General features: G+C 46.1%; 2 protein-coding genes across 4 annotated transcripts in view; one reads left to right on the top strand and one right to left on the bottom strand.

Moving 5' to 3' along the window:
- ASH1L (ASH1 like histone lysine methyltransferase) overlaps positions 1-15,587 on the bottom strand; it is a 241,742-nt gene extending 226,155 nt beyond the window's left edge. Inside the window, exon 1 of the mRNA XM_051857197.2 lies at positions 15,450-15,587. The gene's annotated coding sequence lies outside the window, so the exon portion shown is untranslated. The remainder of the gene's footprint in view (positions 1-15,449) is intronic.
- Positions 1-24,923, top strand: part of DAP3 (death associated protein 3) — a 42,120-nt gene that overhangs the window by 10,168 nt on the left and 7,029 nt on the right. Inside the window, exons 2-6 of one of the 3 annotated variants that reach the window (XM_002715415.5) lie at positions 9,485-9,539; positions 17,793-17,915; positions 20,384-20,485; positions 23,246-23,354; positions 23,488-23,580. In XM_002715415.5, the coding sequence (XP_002715461.2) occupies positions 9,485-9,539; positions 17,793-17,915; positions 20,384-20,485; positions 23,246-23,354; positions 23,488-23,580 (482 nt within the window). The remainder of the gene's footprint in view (positions 1-9,484; positions 9,540-17,792; positions 17,916-20,383; positions 20,486-23,245; positions 23,355-23,487; positions 23,581-24,923) is intronic. The other 2 variants (XM_051857222.2, XM_051857221.2) reach the window with 2 other exon arrangements.

Here is a 24,923-nt window from a genome sequence, read left to right as displayed (position 1 = left end):
TGTCTTCCACTGCTTTTCCCAGGCCATTAACAGAGAGCTGGATCAAAAATGGAGCTGCTGAGACCCAAACCAGCACCCATACGAGATGCTGGCATCACAGGCGGCAGCTTTACCTGCTACTCCACAATGCCAGCCCCAGAACTTTGTTTCTTGCTATTGCCAAATAATATTCCATTGTATAGCTATCCACATGATGTTTATCCATTTATAATTTTATGGACGTTTGAGTTTCTGCTTTTTGGCTATTATGAATTATGCTGTTATGAATATTTGCGTCAGTTTTGCATGCACATATGATTTCATTTTTCTTACATAACTAAGAGTGGAATTGCTGAGTCACATGGTGACTCCATATTTTACCTTTGCGGAACTGCTCAACTTTTCCAAAGTAGCTGCATCATTTTAGAATTCCAGAAGCAATCTATGAGGATCCCAGTTTACCCAGACCCTCCTCTTGCTATTGTTTGTCCTTTTTATTTTAGCTATTCTAATGAGTGTAAAGTGGTATCTCATTTTGTTTTTATTTGTAATTTTATAATGACTATGAATGTTGAGCATTTTTTCATGTGTTCATTGATCATTTGTGTATCTCCTTTGGAGAAATGCATATTCAGATCCTTTGCCCATTTTTATTTTTGAAATATTTATTCATTTATTTCAAAGGCAAAGTTTAAAGAAAGAGATCTTCCATCCACTGGTTCACTCTCCAAATGACCATAATAGCCGAAGCTGGCCCAATCTGGAGCCAGGAGCCAGGAGCACTTGGGCCATTCTCTGCTGCTTTTTCCAGGCACATTAGCAGGGAGCTGGATCAGGAAGTAGTGCAGCTGGAACTTAAACCAGCACCCATATGGGATGCCAGTGTCATAGGTGGCAACTTTACTCACTGTGCCACAGCACTGACCCCATTTGCACATTTTTAGTTGAATTGTCTATTGTTGAGTTGTAAGACTTCATTATGGATATAATGTCTTTGTCAGATACGTGCTTTGCAAGTATCTTCTTCCATTCTGTGGGTTATATTACACTATTTATTTATTTTATTACTGCTGTTTTTTCTTGAAGGTTTATTTTATTTGAGAGTCAGAGTCACAAAGAGAAGGGGGAAAAGAGAAAAATCTTACATCTGCTGATTCCCTCCCCAAATGGCCACAACAGCTGGAGGTGGGCCAGGCCAAAACTAGGAGTCAGGTTTTCCACATGGGTGCAGACACCCAAGGACTTAGGCCATCTTCCAGTGCTTTCCCAGATACATGAGCAGGGTGCTGGATCAGAAGTGGAGCAGGCTTTATTTGAACCAGCATGCCTATGGGATGCCTGCATCTCAGGCAGTGGCTCAAACCACTGCAACACAACTGTTCATTTGAGAGGCAGAGAGATGTGGACAGACAGATCTCCCTTCTGATGGTTCACTTCCAGATGCCCATGATGATCGGGACTGGACTAGGGTGAAAGCCAAGAGCCAGTCTCCAACATACGTGGCAGGGACACAGTTTACTTGAACCATTATCACTGCCTCCAGGGTCTGCATTACTAGGAAGCTGAAGTCAGGAGCCAGAGCGGAGTATTCCTGATATAGTGCCCAAACCTCTCAAGTCGTGTCTTAAACACTAGGAAAAGACCCACCCCTCCACTTTCTGGATGGTACCATTGCAGTTCAAGATTTTTAATAAAATTTATTTCTTTATTTGAAAGTGACCGAGAGGGAGAGAAATCTTCCTTCGATATGTTCCCTCTGCAAATGGCTGCCATGGCTGGGTCTGGTCCAGACTGAAGCCAGGAGCCCAGAGCTCTGTGCAGATTGCCCCACAAGGGTGTCAGGGGCCCTAGAACTTGGACCATTTCTGCTGCCTTCCCAGGCACATTTGCAGGGAGCTGGGTCAGAAATGGAGCAGCCAGGACTTGAGCTGGCACTCTTTATATGGGTTTCAGGCAGCAGCTTAGCCCACCAACCCCTGAAGTTTTTTTTTTTTTTTTTTCTTTCTGTAAAGTGTTTTTGGTGTCATCTAAGGAGCCATTGATAGCCCAATGTCATATTTACCCCTACGTATTCTTCTAAGAATTTTATGAGTTAGTGCTTACATTTAGACCTGTGTTCTGGGACTGAAATAGTGGGTAAAGACACTGCCTGCAATGTTGGCAACCTGCATGAGCACTGATTCGTGTCCAGGACACTCCACTTCTTCTTCTTCTTTTTTTTTTTTTTTTTTTTTTTTAACAGGTAGAGTCATAGACAATGAGAGAGAGAGAGGCAGAGAGAAAGGTCTTCCTTCCGTTGGTTCACCCCCCAAATGGCTGCTACGGCCAGAACTACGCCAGTCCGAAGCCAGGAGCCAGATGCTTCTTCCTGGTCTCCCATGCCGGTGCAGGGGTCCAAGCACTTGGGCCATCCTCCACTACCCTCCTGGGTCACAGCAGAGAGCTGGACTGGAACAGGAGCAACTGGGACTAGGACCCGACGTCCATATGGGATGCCAGCACTGCAGGCGGAGGATTAACCAAGTGAGCCACGAGCCACGACGCTGGCCTCAGCCACTCCACTTCTGATCCAGCTCCCTGCTAATGTGCCTGGGAAAGCAGTGGAAAATGACGAACCCTGGCTGTTGTGGCCATCTAGAGAGTGGACCAGCAGATGAAAGCTCTCTTTCTCTCTCTCTCTCTCTCTCTCTGAAACTCAGAGTTTAAATAAATAAATAAATCTTTTAAAAAGAAAAAATCTGTGTTCTATTTTGAGTTCATTTCTGTGTATGATGTGAGGTAGCCATCTGTTTAGATTCTTTTGCATATGAATATCAGTTGTTCCAGCAACATTTGTTGGAAAAACTATTCTCTATTATCTTGATACCCATGTTGAAAATTGGTTGACTATAAGGATGTGTTTCTGGACTCAGAACTGTGTTCCATTGATCTAAAGGTACATAGTTTAGACCACATGGGATCTATAGATATATTCCTGTACCACCTTTTTTTTTTTTTTTTTTTTTTTTTTTAAGATTTATTCACTTGGCTAATCCTCCGCCTGCAGCGCTGGCACCTGGGTTCTAGTCCCGGTCGGGGCGCCAGATCCTGTCCCGGTTGCTCCTCTTCCAGTCCAACTCTCTGCTATGGCCCGGGAAGGCAGTGGAGGATGGCCCAAGTGCTTGGGCCTGCACCCGCATGGAGACCAGGAGGAAGCTCCTGGCTTCAGATTGGCGCAGCACCGGCCATAGCGGCCATTTGGGGGTGAACCAGTGGAGGGAAGACCTTTCTCTCTGTCTCTCTCTCACACTAACTCTGCCTGTCAAAAAAAAAAAAAAATATATATATATATATATATAAGATTTATTCATTTGAAAGGCAGAGGTACGCAGAGAGAGAAAGAGGTCTTCCATCTGCTGATTCACTCCCCAATTGGCCGCAACAGCTGGAGCTGCGCTGATCTGAAGCCAGGAGCCAGGAGCTTCTTCCAGGTCTCCCATGTGGGTGCAGGGCCCAAGCACTTGAGCCATCTTCCACTACTCTCCTGGGCCACTGCAGAGAGCTGGACTGGAAGAGGAGCAACCAGGACTAGAACCCGGTGCCCATATGGGATGCCGGCGCCGCAGGCAGATGATTAACCAAGTGAGCCATGGTGCCGGCCCCACCTTTTTGTATTTCAAGACTGTTTGGGCTGTTGTAGGTCCATTGCATTTTCCATAGGAATTTTGAAATCACCTTGACAATTTTGTTTGACAAGTAGCAATATATTTTTAAAAGAATTTTAATGATTTTAGTGAAGTGTGTTCGAATATGAAAAGTGATATGCTACAGTTATAAAATAGTCGCTCTTGGGAGCAAATGATGTGGCACAGTGGTTTAAGCCCATAGGATGCCTTATCCCAGTCCAAGCCTTGGTTGCTATGCGCTTCTAATCCAGCTCCCTGCTAATGCATCCTGGGGAGGCAGCAGATGATGGCCCAAAATACTTGGTTTCCTGCCATCCACATGGAAGACCTGGATGGAGTTCTTGGCACCTCATTTCAGCCTGTCCCAGCCCAGGCTTGCTGACATTTGGGGACTTAACCGGCAGATGGAAGGGCCCTCTGTTCCCTCCTATTCACTCTTTTCTCTCATCTTTTCCCTTCCTCCTCTCCTTCCCTGCTCTCCCTTCTTCTCCCTTCCTTTGCCCTCCCTCCTCTCCTCTCCCCTTCTCTCCCTCCTTTCCCCTCCCCCTGTTCTTCTCCTCCCCTCCTCTCTCCCCTTTTCCCTTCCCCCTTTTTTTTCTGTTCCCCTCCCTTCTTCCCACTCCGGTAAAATCTTTTTTAATAAAGATTTTTAAATCATATTTGAACACTTGTGGTATGGAAGATTAATCTATCCACCCTTATTTCCATCTGAGGATAACAATGTCTATCTCATAGGATTATGTCTGTAAATTGCTTATTATAGAGCCTGTCTCTGAAAAAAAAATACTCAGTGATTATTATTAGGATTAATGTGGAACTAATTGAGTTCTGAAGTACTTCAGTTCTTAGACTAAATAACTTAACCTTAAGAATGTGTGATTGTCTTCTCACAAAAAACGTGTACATGGGTAGACCTTGTGGCTCAGTGGGTTAAGACACCGCCTGAGATGCCCCCATCCCTCACTGAATGCCAGTTCAGTCCCAGTTATTCCACACTTGTGATCCAACTGCCTGCTAATGCACAACCTGGGAAGCTGCAGATGATGACCTAAGTGCTTGCCAGATGAAGTTCCTGGCTTCTGGCTTTGGCCTGTAGTGGTTTGGCTTTTGTAGGCATTTGGGGAGTGAACCAGCAGATGGAAGATTCTCTGTCTCTCCCTCCCTCGTTACTGCTTTTCAAATAAAATAATATTTGGGAGAAAAGTACTTACAGTTGTTCATAGTAGCTTTATTTGTAATAGACAAAAACTGGGAATGAGTACAGTGTTGTGGCACAGTGAATTAAGCCCCTGTTTGCAATACATATTCAAGTCTCAGCTGCTCCACTCCCTATCCAGCTTCCTGCTGATACATCTGGGAAAGCAGCAGATGATGGTCCCAGTACTTGGGCCCCTGCCATCTGCTTGGGAGAGATGGACAGCATTCCGGGTTCCTGGCTTCAGCCTGGCCCAGCTCCAGCTAATATGGCCATTTGGGGAGTGAACCAGCAGAGGGAAGATTTCTTTCTCCCTCTCCCTCTTCTGTCTCTCTTATTTATTCAAATAAATGAATCTTTAACAGCAATAAGAACAACAAAACTGGAAACAACCCAGAGTCCTTCAAGATGTGAATGGTTCAGCTGTGGCACACCACTGAGCAGTACTCAGTAAACTATTGATATATGCAGTGTGCAACCTGATCTAATCTCCAGGAAGTATGATGAGTAAAAATGGGCCAGAGGATCCGGCTCTGTGGCTTAGCAGGTTAATGATAAGGCAGAGAAAATCAGGAGAATAGATAAAGAACAGGAGGCAACAGGGCCTCACCCCAGCCTGTAGCATAGTAAAGCTTCATGCTCACGGTCACTAGTGACCTTATGCCGCAGCATCAGCACCTCTACTGTGGTCTAAGAGAATGCTATTAATACTGTTTCGGAGTAAAGGAATTTCAAGGCCTAGTAAACTTGGAAAATAGTAGTGAAAATTAAGTCTATTGTTGCTTTCCTCAAAGTTTTCAATATGCTAATGTGGGTTATAATTCAAGAAATGAATAACTACAACATTTCCCTTATTTCTGTGGTCATGGAGGAAATTTATAGAAATGGTATTCACTGGACTTATTTTGAGAACTTTAGGCATCTAGTTTTTTGGTTTTTGGTTTTTTTAAAGATTTATTTATTTATTTGAAAGAGTTACAGAGAGAGAAGAGACAGAGAGGGATCCCCCATCCTCTGACTCACTTCTCAGCTGACGGCAATGACCAGAGCTGATCCAGGCCGAGGCCAAGAGCCAGGAACTCCTCTCCCCTTTCCCCTCCAGGTCTCCCTTGTGGGTGGCAGTAACCCAAGCATTTGGGCCATCATCAGCTGCCTGGTCCTGGCTTTTGCAGGCATTTGGGAGGTGAACCAGCAGGTAGATGATCTCTTTCTCTCTCCCTCTCCCTGTTACTCTACCTTTCAAATCAAAATAAGTTTTTTAGAAATTACAACAAAAAAATCAGCCCCCTGTTCTACAGCCTTTGCCTCCCACACAAATACTTTCAGAGGTACTTATTTCCAAATAATGCAGGCTTCTACTGATCTTAGTCTTACGTAATAAACTGACTTTCCATCATGCCGCCTTTCATATAAATAAATCTTTAAAAAGAGAGAGAAAGGAGAAAAATAGCCAAAATGAAATAATACATTACCAAGAGATTTCATTTCTAGTTACTGTGTCACTACTGGATATTGAAAGTTGCATTTTTTTAAATTCTCATTTTCTTCAACCCCTTTTTTTTAAGTTTTTTTGTTTTGTTTTTGTTTTTGTTTTTGTTTTTTGAGAGGTAGAGTTACAGACAGAGGGAGAGACAGAAAGGTCTTCCATCCGCTGGTTCACTCCCCAAATGGCCGAAGCTGTGCCGATCCGAAGCCAGGAGCCAGGGGCCTCTTGCCGGTCTCCCACACGGGTGCAGGGGCCCAAGGACTTGGGCCATCCTCCACTGCTTTCCCAGGCCATGGCAGAGAGCTGGATGGGAAGAGGAGCAGCCAGGACTAGAACAGGCGCCCATATGAGATGCTGGCACCACAGGGGGAGGATTAATCTACTGCGACACAGCGCCAGCCCTGAGAGTTGCATTTAAGTATAGTGGTGCTCTTTAATCTGTGCTTTTGAATTCTGGGTTTCATTTAACCCTCAGTCAGCCATAGTTTGAAAATATTAAAGGAAGGCCCCAGCACTGTGAGGTAGCAGGTAAAGCCGCCACCTGCAGTTGCTGGCATTCCATATGGGTGCTGGTTCAAGTCCCAGCTGCTCCACTTCCAATCCAGCTCTCGCTATGGCCTGGGAAAGCAGTGGAAGACGGCCTGAGTCCTTGGGCCCCTGTACCCATGTAGAGGAGGCTCCTGGCTCCTGGCTTCAGATCAGTCCAGCTCCGGCTGTTGCAGCCATTTGGGGAGTGAACCAGCAGATGGAAGACTCTCTCTCTCTCTCTCTCTCCCCCTCTGCCTCTGCCTCTGTCTCTGTCTCTGTCCCTGTCTCTGCCTCTCTAACTTGCTGCCTTTCAAATAAATAAATAAATCTTTAAGAAAATATTAAAGGAAAATTACAGTGATAGAAAAAATCCACAATTTTTAAACTGCATGCTGTTCTAAGCACAGTGAAATTCCATGCTATCCTACTGTATCCCTCTCTGACTCACCTGGAAGGTGAGTCAGTCCCATTGTCTAGCAGACCCATGCTTTATATGCTACCCACCCATTAGTCAGTCAGTAACCATCTTTGTTACCAAATTGACAATCACTGTATCACAATGTTTGTGTTTGAGTAGTGATGTTGACAATTTAGAAATGCCCAAGAGAAGGCATTGAGTGAAAAGGTGTAAGTACTTTAAGAGGTTTTTTGTTTGTTTGTTTGTTTGTTTTTTAATTCAAAGAGTGACAGGGACAGACAAAAAGATTTTCCATCCCTTGGTTCATTCCCTAAATGGTCACAATAGCCATGGCTGGGCCAGGCCAAAGCCAGGAGCCTAGACTAACTCTTACATGTAGGAGGGGCCCAAGCGCTTGGCCATCTTCCACTGCCCCCCAGGCACATAGCAGGGAGCTGGATCAGAAGTGGAGCAGCGGGCCAGCGCTGTGGCTCACTTGGTTAATCCTCCGCCTGCGGCGCCGGCATCCCATATAGGCGACGGGTTTTAGTCCCGGTTGCTCCTGTTCCAGTCCAGCTCTCTGCTGTGGCCCAGGAGGGCGGTGGAGGATGGCCCAAGTACTTGGTCCCCTGCACCCAACCAGGAAGAAGCACCTGGCTCCTGGCTTCAGATTGGCGCAGCGCCAGCCGTCGCGGCCATTTGGGGAGTGAACCAACGGAAGGAAGACCTTTCTCTCTGTCTCTCTCTCTCTCTCTCTCTCACATTGTCTATAACTCTACCTGTCAAAAAAAAAAAAAAAAAAGTGGAGCAGCCAGGAATCAAACTCACACTCAGATATAGGATGTCAAGATTGCAGACAGCTCCTTGACTCTCTGCACCATGTCGCCAGCCCCACATTAATGTATTTTGACAGACAGGCTGACGTGGTGCAGTGGGTTAACTGTGGTGTTGGTTCAGTCCCTGCTGCTGGCTCCACTTCCCATCCAGCTCCCTGCTAATGTGCTTGTGAAAGCAGTGGAGAGTGGCCCAAGTACCTGGGCCCCTGCCACCCATGTGGGAGACCTAGGTGGAGTTCCAGGCTCCTGTCTTCAATTTGGCCTAGCCCTTGCTGTTGCAGCCATTTGGGAATAAACCAGCTGGTGGAAGATCTTTCTGCCTCCCCACCTCTGTGTAGTTCTGTCTTTCAAATAAATGAGTCTTTTAAAAAATATTTTTGAGAGACCACATCAATATAACTTTTCTTATATTAGATTGTTCTAATTGTTCTATTTTATTACTAGTTATTGTTAATCTCTTACTGTACCTAATTTATAGGTTAAACTTCATTGTAAGTATGTATGTATAGGAAAAAACAGTATACATAGGATTTCAAACAGTCACTAGGGGTATGTTTTCCATGAACCTTTTGAAAAAAAAATTTTTTTTTTTTTTTTTTTTGACCGGCAGAGTAGAGAGAGAGAGACAGAGAGAAAGGTCTTCCTTTTTCTGTTGGTTCACCCCCCATTGGCTGCTGCGGCTGGCGCACCGCGCTGATCCAAAGCCAGGAGCCAGGTGCTTCTCCTGGTCTCCCTTGAGGGTACAGGGCCCAAGCACTTGGGCCATCCTCCACTGCCTTCCCGGGCCACAGCAGAGAGCTCGACTGGAAGAAAAGCAACCGGGACAGAATCCGGCACCCTGACCGGGACTAGAACCCGGTGTGCTGGCGCCACAGGCGGAGGATTAGCCTATTGAGCCACGGAAATATTTTTGTTTTTATTTCTCAGTGTACATGTATGAGTGCTTTTCTAGAATAAGTATGAGGGAAAAGAATATCTGAGTCATTGACTTGTGTGTTTTCAACTTTGCAAAGATAATGAGAAGTTTGCTTTCTAAGATATTCATATTTATCTGTCCACTGACTGTGTGAAAGTCCCTAATGTTTCTTAGACTCTTTAACATTTGCTGTTGTCAGAATTTAATTTTTTTATTTTTTATTTTTCCCTGTGTTTTTGTTGTGAATGGTACTTCACTGTTTGATTTTAATTTGCATTTTCTTGATTTGTAATGAGGTTGTGAATCTTTTCCTGTGTTTACTAATCATTTGTGTCCTTTTCTGTGAAATGCCTGTCCATGTCTTCTCATTTTTCTTTATCAATTTGTAGGCAGTTTTATGTATTCTAGATATTGGTCCACTGTCTTTTTCTAAATGTTGCAAATATCTTCCCAGTTGTGGCTTACATTTTCCCTTTCTTTAGGAGTACAAGGACAATGCTGAAAGAAATAACAAGACTTGTCTCCATGGTCCAAAAGGTGAGTCCTAATTGACTTGAACACTATATGCAAACTGCCTGGAGGTGGGTGTCTTGTTTGTCAGTGGATTTACTATATCCAGAATCAAAAGCTCCAGAGATGAGCCGGCGCCGTGGCTCAATAGGCTAATCCTCCACCTTGCGGCGCCGGCACACCGGGTTCTAGTCCCGGTCGGGGCGCCGGATTCTGTCCCGGTTGCCCCTCTTCCAGGCCAGCTCTCTGCTATGGCCAGGGAGTGCAGTGGAGGATGGCCCAGGTGCTTGGGCCCTGCACCCCATGGGAGACCAGGAAAAAGCACCTGGCTCCTGGCTCCTGCCATCGGATCAGCGCGCTGCGCCGGCTGCAGCGGCGGCCATTGGAGGGTGAACCAACGGCAAGGGAAGACCTGTCTCTCTCTCTCACTGTCCACTCTGCCTATCAAAAAATAAAAAAAAAAAAAAAAAAAAAAAAAAAGCTCCAGAGAACTTATGCTGACTAGTGTTTGAGTTGATGACTTCACACTCCAAAGAACAGTCACAGTTCCATTTCTCTACCCACGTACTCCCCTCCCAGCTGCCCTCCAATTTTTCAAGTAATAGGTCTTAGAATAGTCTGCTTGAGAATTTACCATGGGAAAGAATAATTAATAATTTTCCAAAAGAAGGGCCGGCGCCGCGGCTCACTAGGCTAATCCTCCGCCTTGCGGCGCCGGCACACCAGGTTCTAGTCCCGGTCGGGGCGCCGGATTCTGTCCCGGTTGCCCCTCTTCCAGGCCAGCTCTCTGCTGTGGCCAGGGAGTGCAGTGGAGGATGGCCCAGGTGCTTGGGCCCTGCACCCCATGGGAGACCAGGAAAAGCACCTGGCTCCTAGGCTCCTGCCATCGGATCAGCGCGGTGCGCCGGCCGCAGCGCGCCAGCCGCGGCGGCCATTGGAGGGTGAACCAACGGCAAAAGGAAGACCTTTCTCTCTGTCTCTCTCTCTCTCTCACTGTCCACTCTGCCTGTCAAAAAAAAAAAAAAAAAAAAAATAATTTTCCAAAAGAAAATTCTCATGACCAACCCATGAAGTAAACAGTATGCTATTTCACAGATGCAGAATCTGAGAATTCACACGGCTCCAGTGACTTCCCCAGGCTGGGTGTCAGATCTTTCTGACTGCAGAGCTTCTGGCCTGTGTACCCTGTGCCATGTTGCAGCTTAGCGTCCATGTTTTCCAGGACCTCTTGGTCCAACAGTGAAAACATGAGTAAGTAATCTGGAGCTAGAACATCACCCAGGCGGAAAACCTCGCCTTCCGTAGTGGAGCCCAGAGGAAGTCCTGCCAGAGCTAAAGCCTGAAGGATGAGAACTTAGCCAGAGGGGCTTGGTCACTCAGACATGAACATTTAATTCCAGGTGGGGGTTCCTAGCAAAAGAGCTCTCTCTCCTTGTATCGTCCCCCCAGTCTGGGGAGTAGGGAAGAATGCTGTGAAAATCCTACATACGGGAGTTACCATTGTGGCACAAGAGGTTAAGTCACTGCCTATGACACTGGCATTCCATATGAGCTTTGGTTTGAGTCCCAGCTACTCTACTTCTGATCTAGCTCCCTGATGATGTGTGTGGGAAAGCAATAGAAGACTGTGCAACTATTTGGAACCCTGCCACCCTCCTGGGAGACATTGATGGAGTTCCAGGCTCCAGGCTTTGGCCTGGCCAAGCCCTGGCTGTTGGAGCCATCTGGGGATTGAACCAGTGGATAGAAGAGTTTTCTCTCCATCCCCCCCTCCCAACTCTGCCTTTCAAATAAATAATATTTTTTTAAAAAAGAAAGGAAATCCAGCCGGCGCCGTGGCTCAATAGGCTAATCCTCCACCTTGCGGCGCCGGCACACCGGGTTCTAGTCCCGGTCAGGGCGCCGGATTCTGTCCCGGTTGCCCCTCTTCCAGGCCAGCTCTCTGCTATGGCCCGGGAGTGCAGTGGAGGATGGCCCAGGTGCTTGGGCCCTGCACCCCATGGGAGACCAGGAAAAGCACCTGGATCCTGGCTCCTGCCATCGGATCAGCGCGGTGCGCCAGCTGCAGCGGCGGCCATTGGAGGGTGAACCAACGGCAAAGGAAGACCTTTCTCTCTGTCTCTCTCTCACACTATCCACTCTGCCTGTCAAAAAAAAAAAAAAAAAAAAGAAAGGAAATCCCATGCACGGGGACAGGCATTGTGGTACAGCAATTGAGCTGCCACCTGTGATGCCAGCATCCAATGTGAGCACCAGGTTGAGTCCTGGGTGCTCCACTTGTGATCCAGCTCCCTGCTAATGCACCTGGAAAAACAAGTACTTGAGCCCTGCCCCCTACATGGGAGACCAGCATGGAGTTCCTGGCTCCTGGCTTCTGCCTGACCCAGCTCTGGCTGTGGCTGCCATTTGGGGAATGAAGCAGCAGAAGGAAGATCTGTCTGTCTCTCCCTTTCTCTGTAACTCTCTCTTTCAAATAAATAAATATTAAAAATGAAAAAAAATCCTGTGTACATAAAATACTATTAAAAATGATATAAAAACAAGGATCAAAAGGTAGATGGAGGGGCCGGCACCGTGGCTCACTTGGTTAATCCTCCGCCTGCAGCGCTGGCATCCCATATGGGTGCCAGGTTCTAGTCCCGGCTGCTCCTCTTCCAGTCCAGCTCTCTGCTGTGGCCCGAGAAGGCAGTGGAGGATGGCCCAAGTGCTTGGGCCCTTGCACCCACATGGGAGACCAGGAGGAAGCACCTGGCTGCTGGCTTCAGATCGGCATAGTTCCGGCCATAGCAGCCATTTGGAAGGTGAACCAATGGAGGGAAGACCTTTCTCTCTGTCTCTCTCTCATTGTCTGTAACTCTACCTGTCAAAAAAAAATTTTGTCTTATTTATGTCCAAGAGATGAATATTAAAAAAAAAATGTAGATAGATTCTGGCCTCAGTGGATCATAGTACATGGCTAAAATTTTCTTCTTCCTTAACACCAGACAAGACAGACCTGAAGGTTGACTATAGAGAGATGATGGTAAGAAGAATTCTGTAGGTTGTTTAGTTTGGTTTCCGGGTAAGCTAGATTAGCCTATAAATGTCATCCTTTCTGGAACTGTGCAGAGGCAGTTGTGCATATGGTGGTTTTCCCTGAAAGCAAGAAACTAGCTGGATGGTGCCATTTTTAACACGAAGAAGTAAAGAATCCATTGTGGTTTTCCCTGGAAGCAAGAAACTAGCTGGATGGTGCCATTTTTAACACGAAGAAGTAAAGAATCCATTTTGCTGGTTTTTAATGTGCTGTAAAATCCTAACTAAAGTCATTAGTTTACTGTAGAGATAGCGCCACCATGTGGTCCTTGAATATTTTTGTTTTCCACTTTTTAAAGAGAGATGCCGGTTTCCTTCCAGTAAATAAAATTGAGTTAATTCTAGCACTAAGGTATATTATTCAGATTGCTATGCTGAGATGCAAGGCCCTGGATTCTCAATGGCTTCACATAATGAAGGGTATTATTTGTGTTGTATGTATGTTGTTTTGTTTCGTTTTTGCTGTTTCTGTATTTCCAAGAGGCTTTGCAGGCCAAGAGGAAAAGTGGATATGGGGCAAAGGTTCACCTTTTTGGGATACCACCTTTCTTTATAGCTTTCATCATTGCTACTGCAGGAGGAGAAAAGAGGATTTATTCCGATGCTGAAGTGACTTTGACTAGAAATGACACGAGTTATTTGCACTTACAGCTCTTTAGATGGAAGTAATCACATGGCCCCAACCTATCTGCAAGAGAGGCTGAGAAATGTAGAGGAGTATTTGGATATTTGGCAGGCACTGCTGCCTCTGCTACAGATTCTTTTTTAAAATAATTCCTTGGCTTTTTTTTTAAAAAAAGGTTTATTTATTTATTTGAAAGGAAGAGTTACAGAGAGAGGGAGAGACAGAGAGAAAAAAGAGTTCTATCGCTGCCAAAACCAGGAGCCTGGGGCTTCATCCAGGTCTCCCACATGGGTGCCAGGCCCAAGCACTTGGGCCATCCTCCAGTGCCTTCCCAGGAACATTAGCAGGGAGCTGGATCAGAAGTGGAGTAGTTGGATCAGAAGTGGAACAGTCGGATCACGAACTCAGCACCCATATGGGATGCAAGCACTGCAGAAGGTGGCGTAACCCGCTACACTACAGCGCCGGCCCTGCTGCTATAAATTTATAATCATATATTCTCCCACAAAGTTGAGAGCAACTCTGTTACGTAATATTATTGTATTGAAATCCACAAGTGATGGTTCAGAGGTCTTGGATTATAGTTCACTATAGTTCATAGTTGCTTGTAGAGCAGTTTGTTTTCACTTAGCTGGATGATGTATGTACTCTCTCACTACATGTCTTTTTTTTTTTTTTTTTTAGATTATTTATTTGAAAGGTGCAGTTACAGAGAGGTAGAGGCAGAGAGAGAGAGAGGAGAGAGAGGTCTTCCATCTGCTGGTTCACTCCCCAGATGGTTGCAACAGTCGGAAGTGGGCCGATCCGAAGTCAGGAGCCTGGAGCTTCTTCCAGGTCTCCCACATGGGTGCAGGGGCCCAAGAGCTTGGGTCATCTTCTACTGCTTTCCCAGGCCATAGCAGGGAGCTGGATTAGAAGTGGAGCAACCGGGTCTCGAACCAGCGCCCAAATGGGATGCTGAAGCTGCAGATGGCAGCTTTATCCGCTACACCACAGCACTGGCCCCTCACTACCTTTATTCCAGGACACAAATATTAAGTAATTATGATGTGTTAGTATGCAGAGAAGGAGATGCAGTGGGTACTGGCATTGGGGCGCAGCAGATTAAGCTGTAACCTGCAACATCAGCATCCCGCATGAATGCTAGTTTGAGTCCTGGCTGCTCCACTTCCAGTCCAGCTCCCTGCTAATGCACCTGGAAAAGCAGCAGGAAATAGTCTAAGCCCTGAGGCCCTTGTATTCACTTCAGAGACCCAGATGAAGCTCCAGGGTTCTGGCTTTGGCCTGGCCAAGCCCTGGCTATTGTGGTCATTTGGGGAGTGAACCAGCAGATAGAAGATCTCTCTATCTCTGTAACTCTGACTTTCAAAGAAATAAACTAAGCGATTTTGTTTTTTTTTAAGTGATGAGTAAAATCTGATCCCTTTGCTTTTCAGTGTGTGGCCTTGAATGAGAGACATATGCATAAGATAGCACAGTAGAATAGAGATTTTTTAAGTCAGACAGACTTGGATGTGTATTTTTTTAAAAGATTTGTTTTCTTTATTTGAAAGGCAGAATTACAGATTTAAAGAGAGCCTCCATCCACTGGTTGACTCCCCAAATGGTGTCAATGACTGGGCTGGACCAGACAAGCCAGGACCCTGGAGCTTCTTCCTGGTCTCCCACATGGGTGGCAGGGGATCATGCATTTGGCCCATCCTCTGCTGCTTTCCCACGCACATTAGCAGAGAGCTGGATTGGAGGTGGAGCAACGGGGGCTCGAACTGGCACTCAGCTTAACTCCTTATGCCACAGCACCAGCCTCTCTTCTGGGATTTTAGCTTGAAAGTAGTAGCTGTAAAATGCTGTATTGCCTAGTAGCTAATAGATGCCCAATTAGCAGTAACCATAAGGGCAGTTCAAGACAGAATAAAACTGCCGTGCAGTTCAAAGAAAATGCTGTTAGTAGAGAGGGAAAGAGAAGTCCTTTTGATTGGAGTCTGGCTGGCAGATCTTCCCTGAGGATGTAACCTGCAGAAATAGTCTGTACTTTGTGCACTAAAGAAGCTGCTTGGCAAGACTAGTTGTAATCTAAGAGCTCTCCATCTCACCTATTAATTTATCAAGCAGCTCTCATATCCCTGTTATCCTGCTTCCCCTGGCTTTGTGCCCTAAACTTTTCCTTGTAGTTGGCATCTTTTCACTTCTACAGAAGGCCTTTATTCTTAAACTCAATTTTGGCATTCTCTACTTACCGTTTTCTCAGCTTTGTCTCCTGAAATCCGTACTTCTCCTCCCCTTCTCCTCCTGCCACTGCGTTGCCTGGAGAGCAGTTGCCTCTCACTTAGCTCGATGCTTTCCTTGCTCCCTCATCATATGTCTCTGGTGGGAAACTATATTCTAGGGCCAGAAGAGCAAGAATGTTATGGGGTGTGATTAGAACTATCAAACAGTGAGGAACATTACACTGTTCCCTTGACAACTGATGTCATTGTGATCACGGGACAGCTGAGAACTTCACATTTCTGACTGTGGCCAAGTGCATTGAAAGAAATTTCCTGCCTTAGGTGGTTAGTGGTAGTAGATAATCTTTGACTGAACTATTTGTTCCCTTATGGGACAGAGCCCTTATATGACAATATGCAAACTGGATTAAATTCAGAAAAATCAGCAACACGTTTGGATTTAGTGAATTATAACTATCAAGGATACTTTTTACATAAAATTAAAATGCATGTTAGAGACACATTTCCCTGTGCAGACATTACTCACATCCTCAGTGTTAGAGCAAACGTAAAAAGTCTGCTAGAGGGTTAGGCTTTAGCCTGGCAGTTAAGGCACCAGTTAGGATGTCCACATCCCATGTCAAAGTCCTTGAGTTCCATTCCTGGCTCTGGTTCCTGACTCTGGCTTCCCGCTGGTGCATACCCTGGGTGGTAAAAGTAATGACGCAAGCCGGCGCCGCGGCTCAATAGGCTAATCCTCCGCCTAGCGGCGCCGGCACACCGGGTTCTAGTCCCGGTCGGGGCACCGGATTCTGTCCCGGTTGCCCCTCTTCCAGGCCAGCCCTCTGCTGTGGCCAGGGAGTGCAGTGGAGGATGGCCCAGGTGCTTGGGCCCTGCACCCCATGGGAGACCAGGAAAAGCACCTGGTTCCTGGCCCCTGCCATCGGATCAGCGCGGTGCGCCGGCCGCAGCGCGCTGGCCGCGGCGGCCATTGGAGGGTGAACCAACGGCAAAGGAAGACCTTTCTCTCTGTCTCTCTCTCTCACTGTCCACTCTGCCTGTCCAAAAAAAAAAAAAAAAAAAAAAAAAAGTAATGACGCAGGCACTGGGTTTCTCCTACCCACGTGGGAGACAATTGAGTCCCTTTCTGGCTTCTGGCTTCTACCTGGCCAGCCCAAATCATTGAGGTCATTTTGGGGAGTGAAGGCAGATGGCAGATGGGAGATGCTGCTGTCTCTGTTTGTTATCTGCCTCTGAAATAAAGTGTTTTAAAAAATATTTTAAAAGATGGACCAGGGCCGGTGCTGTGGCACCAGGTAAAGCCGCCACTTGCAGTGCCAACATCTTCTGTGGGCGCCAATTCAAGTCTCTGCTGCTCTACTTCTGATCTAGCTCTCAGCTATGGCCTAGGAAAGCAGTGGAGGATGGCCCAAGTCCTTGGGCCCCTGCACCTGCCTGGGGGACCCAAAAGAAGCTCCTGGCTTCAGATCGGCACAGCTCTAGCTGTTGCGGCAATTGAGGAGTAAACTAGCGGGTGGAAGACCTCTCTTTCTCTCAGTAACTCTGACTTTCAAATAAATAAATCTTTTTAAAAAAGATGGACCAGCATTATATCCCAGCAGGTTAATCTGCTTGTGACAGGGTTCAAGTCCCAGCTGTTCTGCTTCCATCCAGCTTCTGGCTAATGTGCCTGGGAAGACAGCAAAGGATGGCCAAGGGGTCGGGTCCCTGCCACCCATGTGGGAGACCAGGGTGGAGCTCCTGGCTTTAGCCTGGCCCAGATCTGGCTGTTGTAGCCATTTGGGAAATAAACCAGTAGGTGGAAGATGTCTCTCCCTCTTTCTTCCTTCCTTCCGTCCTTCTGTCCGTCCTTCCATCCGTCCTTCCGTCCTCCCTTCCTTCCTCCCTCCCTCCCTCCCTCCCTCCCTCCCTTCCTCCCTTCCTTCCTTCCTTCCTTCTTGTCTTTCACAGAGTTAGACAGTGAGAGAGACAGAAAGGTCTTCCCTCTGCTGGTTCACCCCTCAAATGGCCGCTACAGGCGGAGCCATGCCAATCCGGAGCCAGGTGCCGCCTCCTGGTCTCCTATGCGGGTACAGGGCCCAAGTACTTGGGCCATCCTCTACTGCCCTCCCGGGCCACAGCAGAGAGCTGCACTGGAAGAGGAGCAACCAGGACTAGAACCCAGCACCCATATGGGATGCCGGCACCGCAGGGGGAGGATTAGCCAAGTGAGCCACAGCACCGGCCCCCTCTCCCTCTGTTTCTGTCACTCTGACTTTCAAGTAGATTTTTTAAATCTTTTTTTTTTAAATGTTAAAATATTTTGAAAGAATCCTAGTAATTCCCAAAACACTAAAGTGGTTTCTTTCACAGGTGGGACCTGGACGTATTTTACACATGGGGACACAGGCACCACAAAGCATTGCTGCTCACCTAGATAACCAGGTTCCAGTTGAGAGTCTTAGAGTGGTTTCCTGCACCAATGAGAGTGATCCGGTAAGCTGCTAATGTGTATGTGAGGCTTCTCAGAGCTTGTAATTTGTATTGCTATCCTTGTTGTATGTATCAGGGAAACTGAAACATAAAACCCTAATAAGTAGATTTCATATCCTCATATGAGAGTGTGCCTGAGATGGCACCCTGACCTCCCCGACCTCCCTGTTGGGTATTCTCATCACATAAAGAACTCAGGGCAGGCCACATCTTCCCTGAGTGAATCCATCCTGGTGAACTCACCTACTGGCAAGAATTTTGCTGAGCTTAGAAAAGGTGCTGCTGGTGCCGCGGCTCACTAGGCTAATCCTCCACCTGTGGCTCCGGCACCCCGGGTTCTAGTCCTGGTTGGGGTGCCGGGTTCTGTCCCAGTTGCTCCTCTTCCAGGCCAGCTCTCTGCTGTGGCCCGGGAAGGCAGTGGAAGATGGCCCAGGTTCTTGGGCCCTGCACCCGCATGGGAGGCCATGAGGAATCACCTGGCTCCTGGCTTCAGATTGGTGCAGCGCACCAGCCGTAGCAGCCATTTAGAGGGTGAACCAATGGAAGGAAGACCTTTCTCTCTGTGTCTCTCTCTCTCTCACTGTCTAACTCTCTGTCAAAAAAAAAAAAAAAAAAAGAAAAAAGAAAAGGTGTTTTTTTTTTTTTTTTTTTTTTGATTCTCTGATCTCAGATTCAGCCCTTAAGGCATTCTGGTCTGGCTGAAAAGCCCATGAGAGTATTTCAGGCATGGAAAGCCAAAACACTATGACCGAAAAAATGTCCTACATCTTGGTGAGGGCCACCAGAGAAGGAGGCACTTTTTCTGCAGGGAGGAGAGAACGTCCACTCTAGTTATGGCCCTGTCTACACACTGAGGGAGACCGTGGATTCAAAAGGCTTCCATAGCTTTGGCAGCTCATGTCAAGAGACCTGGTGATCACTGACGTCATACATAAGAGTGTTAATTGTTAAATTAACAGCAGGAGTCACTGTGTACTTACTCCCCATGTAGGACTATGAGAATTAACTGTAAAACTTGATCTCAAACAGTTTTTATATTTTGTGTGTATGTGTTGAAATCATTACTTAGTATAGAGTTGGTCTTCTATAAAGTTAATTGAAAACAAATCTTAATGGAGAATGGGACTGGGAATGAGAAAGGGAGGAGGTGGGGTGGGAGTGATGGTAGGAGGGCAGGTATGGTGGGAAGAATCTCTATATTCCTAAAGTTGTATTTATGAAATTTGTACTCATTAAATAAAAGGTTTCTCTGGGGGGGGGGGGAGTGCATATTGGGCAGGCACTATGGTACAGCAGATGCAGCCACCACTTGGGATGCCCACATCCCTTTGTTGGCATCCCTTTGTTTAAGTCCCAGCTACTCTGCACTTCTAATCTGTCTTCCTACTAATGTGCATCCTGGGAAGCAACAAGTGATGGCTAGGTCATCTTACTGACTTTATTGTATGTTGGGTGGCAAACTTTTCCCTAAAGGGCAGATAATAAATATTGTAGGCGTATGAAACCGTGACAGTCTTATAGCTTCTCAACTCGGCTATAAACAAGTAGGTGTGACTGTGTTCTAATAACACTTTTTACAAAGTGGGGGACTAGCTATAGCTTACCAAGCCCTGCTATGGAGGATCCTAAAGAAATCAAATTTCTTGCCCCAGAACACACAGCAGGGCAAGTATAGAGCCCAGTTTTCCTAATAGCCATGTAATGCCAATTTCTGTCTTTGTAAGAGGATTTTCCAGTGTCCAGAGGGACAGCCAACATGGTTTTTATTAGAAGAGCAGCACTGGAAGTTGTCAGCAGAAGCCAGGATTCCAGCAGTATCCAGTGTTGCATTTTCTAGTCCAGGTCCCATGAGATTGCATAATTATTCCTTTTCTTCCCTAGCATTGTTGCTGCCTCTCATAAATGGTATTAGTTGTGTGCACCGTGCTTTAACATGAAAGAAACCAACAGCTTTTTTGTCCTTGCTCCTACCCTCTCCAGGTCTTTCCATCTTAATATTGCTGTGGGGAAGGAAATAAAATATGCATTACTCAAAACATCATCTCTGCAGAATGTGTTCTAAATAGGCCTTTAGCATTCACCTATTTTCACAAGCGAAAAATGAAATGGAATAAATGAATGAAGTCACTGAAGTGTCTTTCAGCTTCCTCTGTAATTGTCGTTCCTTTATCTACCAATTCCTCTGGGGTTTCTATGGAAACAGTAGCATGTAGATGATCTTGTCACATGACTGGAGCATCTCTGTACACAGCATAGAAGAATCCAGATGGCGAGAATTGTCTCTGTTATCCCCACATGTAGTGAGTGCTGAGCCACTGGCTTTACCGTTCAGATCACCACCTTTCTAGTAAATGCAAGGGCGCTGGATTTGGAGACAACAGCCAGCATTTGTGTCTAAGGCAAAAAAAATGGAAGATACCGTTTCCAAAGTCTTTGTCCCCATTGTACCTGTTTGCATTTTTCTTTCCTAGGCCAAGCATGGGGAGCAGCACGAGGGTCAGCATTACCGCGTTCCTCTCCAGGACGTGAAGACTGTGTTTCCCCACGGCCTGCCGCCTCGCTTTGTGAAGCAGGTGCTCCAAACCCAGAGCAGAACTAGGGAAGGGGGGGCGGGGGGAGCTCAAAGTACAAGCTGCTAGGAGCACAAGGGTGTGGGGTTAAGTGAGTAGCAAACTATAAATATGAACTAGGAATCAATTCAACCCTTGATTGTCAGTTATGAGTAGTACAGTTACTTTAAGCCAATGTTTATCTTCTGTTAGCCGCCTTAAGTCCTTTGCGGAGCTAGGTAAAGATTCTTATTTGGGAAAAAAAAAAAATAGTGTTTTACTCAACAAATGTCTAGAAACTTTGGCATTCAAATGATTATTTAAATTTACTGTAACACTCACCTTGGGAAGATATGAAAATACAACACAAAAACAAAATTGTAATACTTTCCTAAACCAAATTGAAGTGATATTTTGATTAGATGTATCGAGGTTGTTCATTCTCATGGACTTTCAGAAAATGACTTTTGGCCATAACTTCAACCCAAAGAGTGTAATACTGGATTGCTTTCTAGCCATAAAATGAATTCAGGATTAACTGCAAGCATAGTTCATTGGTACAACTGGATGAATTATTTTCTCCATGAGAAATTATTTTTTCAGCATCAGGCTTATCTGTGCAGGTGATTTTTAGCTTTGGAGCCAGAGAATGTCATTTCTTGGCTGTGTTTATTGAGGGAAGTTAGGTTAATAATAAGGGAATAGGGGTGAGCCCCTACTTGGGGTGCCTGCATCCCATATTGGCTTTTCTGCTTCAGACCCCAGCTGTCTGCTTCTAGTCCAGCTTCCTGCTAACGTGCACCCTGGGAGGCTGCAGGTGTTGGCTTCACTACCTAGATCTCTGCCACAAACAAGGAAAGCGTGGGTGAATTCTGTATTCTTGGCTCAACCTGGCGAGCCCTGATGTTGCAGGCATTTGGGGAATGCACCAGCAGATAGAAGAGTTCTGTCTCTGCCTTTCAAATAAAATGAAAAGAAGTTTTTTAAAAATTTTAACCATCCCCAGTATGGGAGTTAAATGTAGACCATAGACAGCCTTGTCATCAAAAATTTTGTCAAGAGTGGAAATAAGACCCGACCAGAAGAAAATCATCTATGATGGTACTTTAAACTGCTTCAAGACATTCACAGCACTGTTTTTAACTTCAGGGTTGTGAGGACCTGTCTGTAATTAACTATTTAAAGTTACTTTTAGTCTGGCTCAAGTACCTATGCTCTAGAGGGAATTATTCATTGTTTCCGAAATTCCCATTTTCAGGAAGACCAACTTCCTCACTGTTTGTGCATTTTAGTACTCTTATATTGCCTAATAATGACATTTGTTTTAATGCCTGTCTCATGTTTTTGTTGTTGTTGTTGTTTTTAAAATTTATTTGAGAGAGTTACAGACAGTGAGAGGGAGAGACAGAGAGAAAGGTCTTCTGTCCATTGGTTCACTCTCCAGGTGGCAGCAACGGAGGGAGCTGTGCCAACCTGAAGCCAGGAGCCAGGTGCTTCTTCCTGGTCTCCCATGCAGGTGCAGGGGCCCAAGGACTTGAGCCATCCTCCACTGCCTTCCTGGGCCACAGCAGAGAGCCAGACCGGAAGAGGAGCAACCAGGACTAGAACCCAGCGCCCATATGGGATGCCGGTGCCCCAGGTGGAGGATTAACCTACTGCGCCACGGCGCCAGCCCCCCTTCTCATGTTTTTGGTGATTGTACTTTCCATTAACTTTGGACTTACCTGTCAGTTCCTCTGCCAATCTGATTGTTAGGATTTCTTTTAAAAATACCAGCACTATTTTAAACCTTATCTGATAGACTTAAAAATAATATTTATTGGCTATATATTCTTATTAATAGACATAATTACTTTCTTTGCAAATCACTTTCATACACAAATCACTGCTTCCCAAATTTTCCTAACCAGGGGTTCTAGTGACAAAAAGGGCATGGATATAGAAGCCCTGATGTATCAGTACGCTCGTGGGGTGAGGTGGGACCTCAGAGTTTCAGAGCCACTGAGCTTACCTGCCTCTATGCTGCCATATGTGTGTTCTAGAGAAAAGTCTGAATGGTTACAATAATAATTAACCCAAAATAGAACATTTTGGAATGCTTACTGTGTGTCAGGTACCTTGTTGAGCGTTTCGCCTGCTTTTTTAAAAAACTGCTGTTTATTTTCATTTTATTTGAAAGGCAGACAGACAGAGATCTCCCATCTATTGGATCACTCCCCAAATGCTCGCAGATGCCGGGTCTGGGCCAAACTGAAACTAGGAGTCTGGAACTCAATCTAAATCTCCCTTGGTGTAGCTGGGAACCACGGACTTGAACAATTATCTGCTGTCTCCATGGGTGTGCATTAGCAGGAAGCTGGATCCAAAGTGGAGGAACCAGAATTCTAACCAGGCTCTCCAACGTGGGATGCAGTGTCCCACAGAGCAACTTACATGCTTCTCCAAGTGCCCACGCCTTTAGGTGCTTTTAATGTTTACATTGACTCTAAAGTGGCATACGTAATTGTGGAGTGTTCATATTATTTGCAGATTCCAGTTAATGGATATATCCGTGCTTCATTCGCAGATATAATTAAATTTATTATGTTGCTTGAGGTGGGACACCGTATTTCAGTTTTTAGCTAAATTATACAGATGGACTTCCAAAGTCCAACTCAGCGTCTCCTAAGTGAATAAAGACATGCAGTTTGGTGCTCATGGTTGCTGTGTTCGGCGTGATGTATATGCCAGGAACTGATTAGAAGTTCTACACCCCTCCCTCATCTTCGTCCCCTGTTTTGTTAGGTGAAGACATTCGGTGAAGCTTGCTTGATGGTAAGGAAACCAGCTCTGGAGCTTCTGCATTACCTGAAAAACACCAATTTTGCTCACCCAGCTGTACGATATCTTCTGTGTATCCTTTCTGCCTGCCTGGCCCTCTCGAGCCAATGTGTTCTCCTTCAACTGAGGAAAAAGAAGAAATTCTCAAGTGTTGACAGTAGAAGTGTCCCTTCTGGTGATGTTTTCTTTAACAACGAGTACTTTAGATGGAGAGAAGGGAACGGGAAAAACCCTCAGTCTTTGCCATGTTATTCATTTCTGTGCAAAACAAGACTGGCTGATAGTGCATATTCCAGATGGTAAGAACTGCTCTCTGCTTCTCCGTTCAGTTTACCTCTCTGCTCATGGCAGTGATCCTGTGGCTGCAGCTCCTCCCAGAGCTCTGCCTGCTGCAGATGCGGAGCGCTCTGCACTAGTGTGTTGTGACCTCCTCATGGCGTGGATGCCTAGCAGGTTGCCAAGGGACATTCATGTGACAAGAGAGAATTTGAAAGCTTCCTAAAACTTCTTTGGGATGGAGGGAGATTTTAATTATTTTAAGATTGATTTGTTTGAAACTCAGAGCTACAGAGAGATCGTCCACCCACTGGTTCAGTCCCCAGATGACTGCAATAGCCAGGGCTAGGCCAGGCCGAAGCCAGGAGCCAGGAGCTTTATCCAGGTCTCCCACATGGGTTCGGGGGCCCAAGCACTTGGGTCATCTTCCACTGCTTTCCCAGGCACATTAGCAGAGAGCTGGATTGGAAGTGGAGCATGCAGGACACAAACCCCAGTGCTCATGTGGGATGCTGGCATTGCAGGCAGCAGCTTTACCCCATAGCACCATGACACCCATCCCAGTTTCTCATTCTTAAAATTTTTAGCAAACATATGAATTATATATATTTATGAGGTTCTCTGGTATTTCAATACATGTATACATTGCATAAGATCCAATCACAATGTATTTATCTCTTCCCTCAAATATTTCTTGAAAGATTTATTTATTTGAAAGGCACAGTTACAGAGAGAAAGAATCTTCATCCACCAGTTCACTCCCCAAAAGCCACAATGGCCTGGTCTCCCATGTGAGCTCTCTTTGGCTGCTCTCCCAGGCCATTAGCAAGAAGCTGGATTGAAAGTGGAGCAGCAGGGTGCAGGCCAGCACCCATTTGGAATGCCAGCGTCATAGGTGATTGGCTCTACCTGCCACACCACAATGCTGCACTTTCCCTCGGACTTTGATACTAGCAGTTTTGACTCTTTCTTTTTTTTTTTAAGATTTATTTATTTGAAAGGTAAAGTATTATCAAGAGGAAGACACACACACACACACAAAGAATCTTCCATCCACTGGTTCACACCCCAAATGACCGCAACAGTCAGGACCAGGCCAGGCAGCCAGGAACCTGGAATTGCATCTTGGTCTGCCATGTGGGTGGCAGGGGCTCAAGTACTTGGGCCATCATCTGCTGTTTTCCCAGGCCCATTAACAGGGAGCTGATTAAGAAGTGGAACAGCTAGGCCGGCGCCGTGGCTCAATAGGCTAATCCTCCGCCTGCGGCGCCGGCACACCGGGTTCTAGTCCCGGTTGCCCCTCTTCCAGGCCAGCTCTCTGCCATGGCCCGGGAGTGCAGTGGTGGATGGCCCAAGTACTTGGGCC

This window comes from Oryctolagus cuniculus, chromosome 7, assembly GCF_964237555.1.
Source record: "Oryctolagus cuniculus chromosome 7, mOryCun1.1, whole genome shotgun sequence".
Lineage (NCBI taxonomy): Eukaryota > Metazoa > Chordata > Mammalia > Lagomorpha > Leporidae > Oryctolagus > Oryctolagus cuniculus.
Note: the sequence above shows the minus strand (reverse complement) of the source record. Positions and strands in the feature narration are given on the sequence as shown.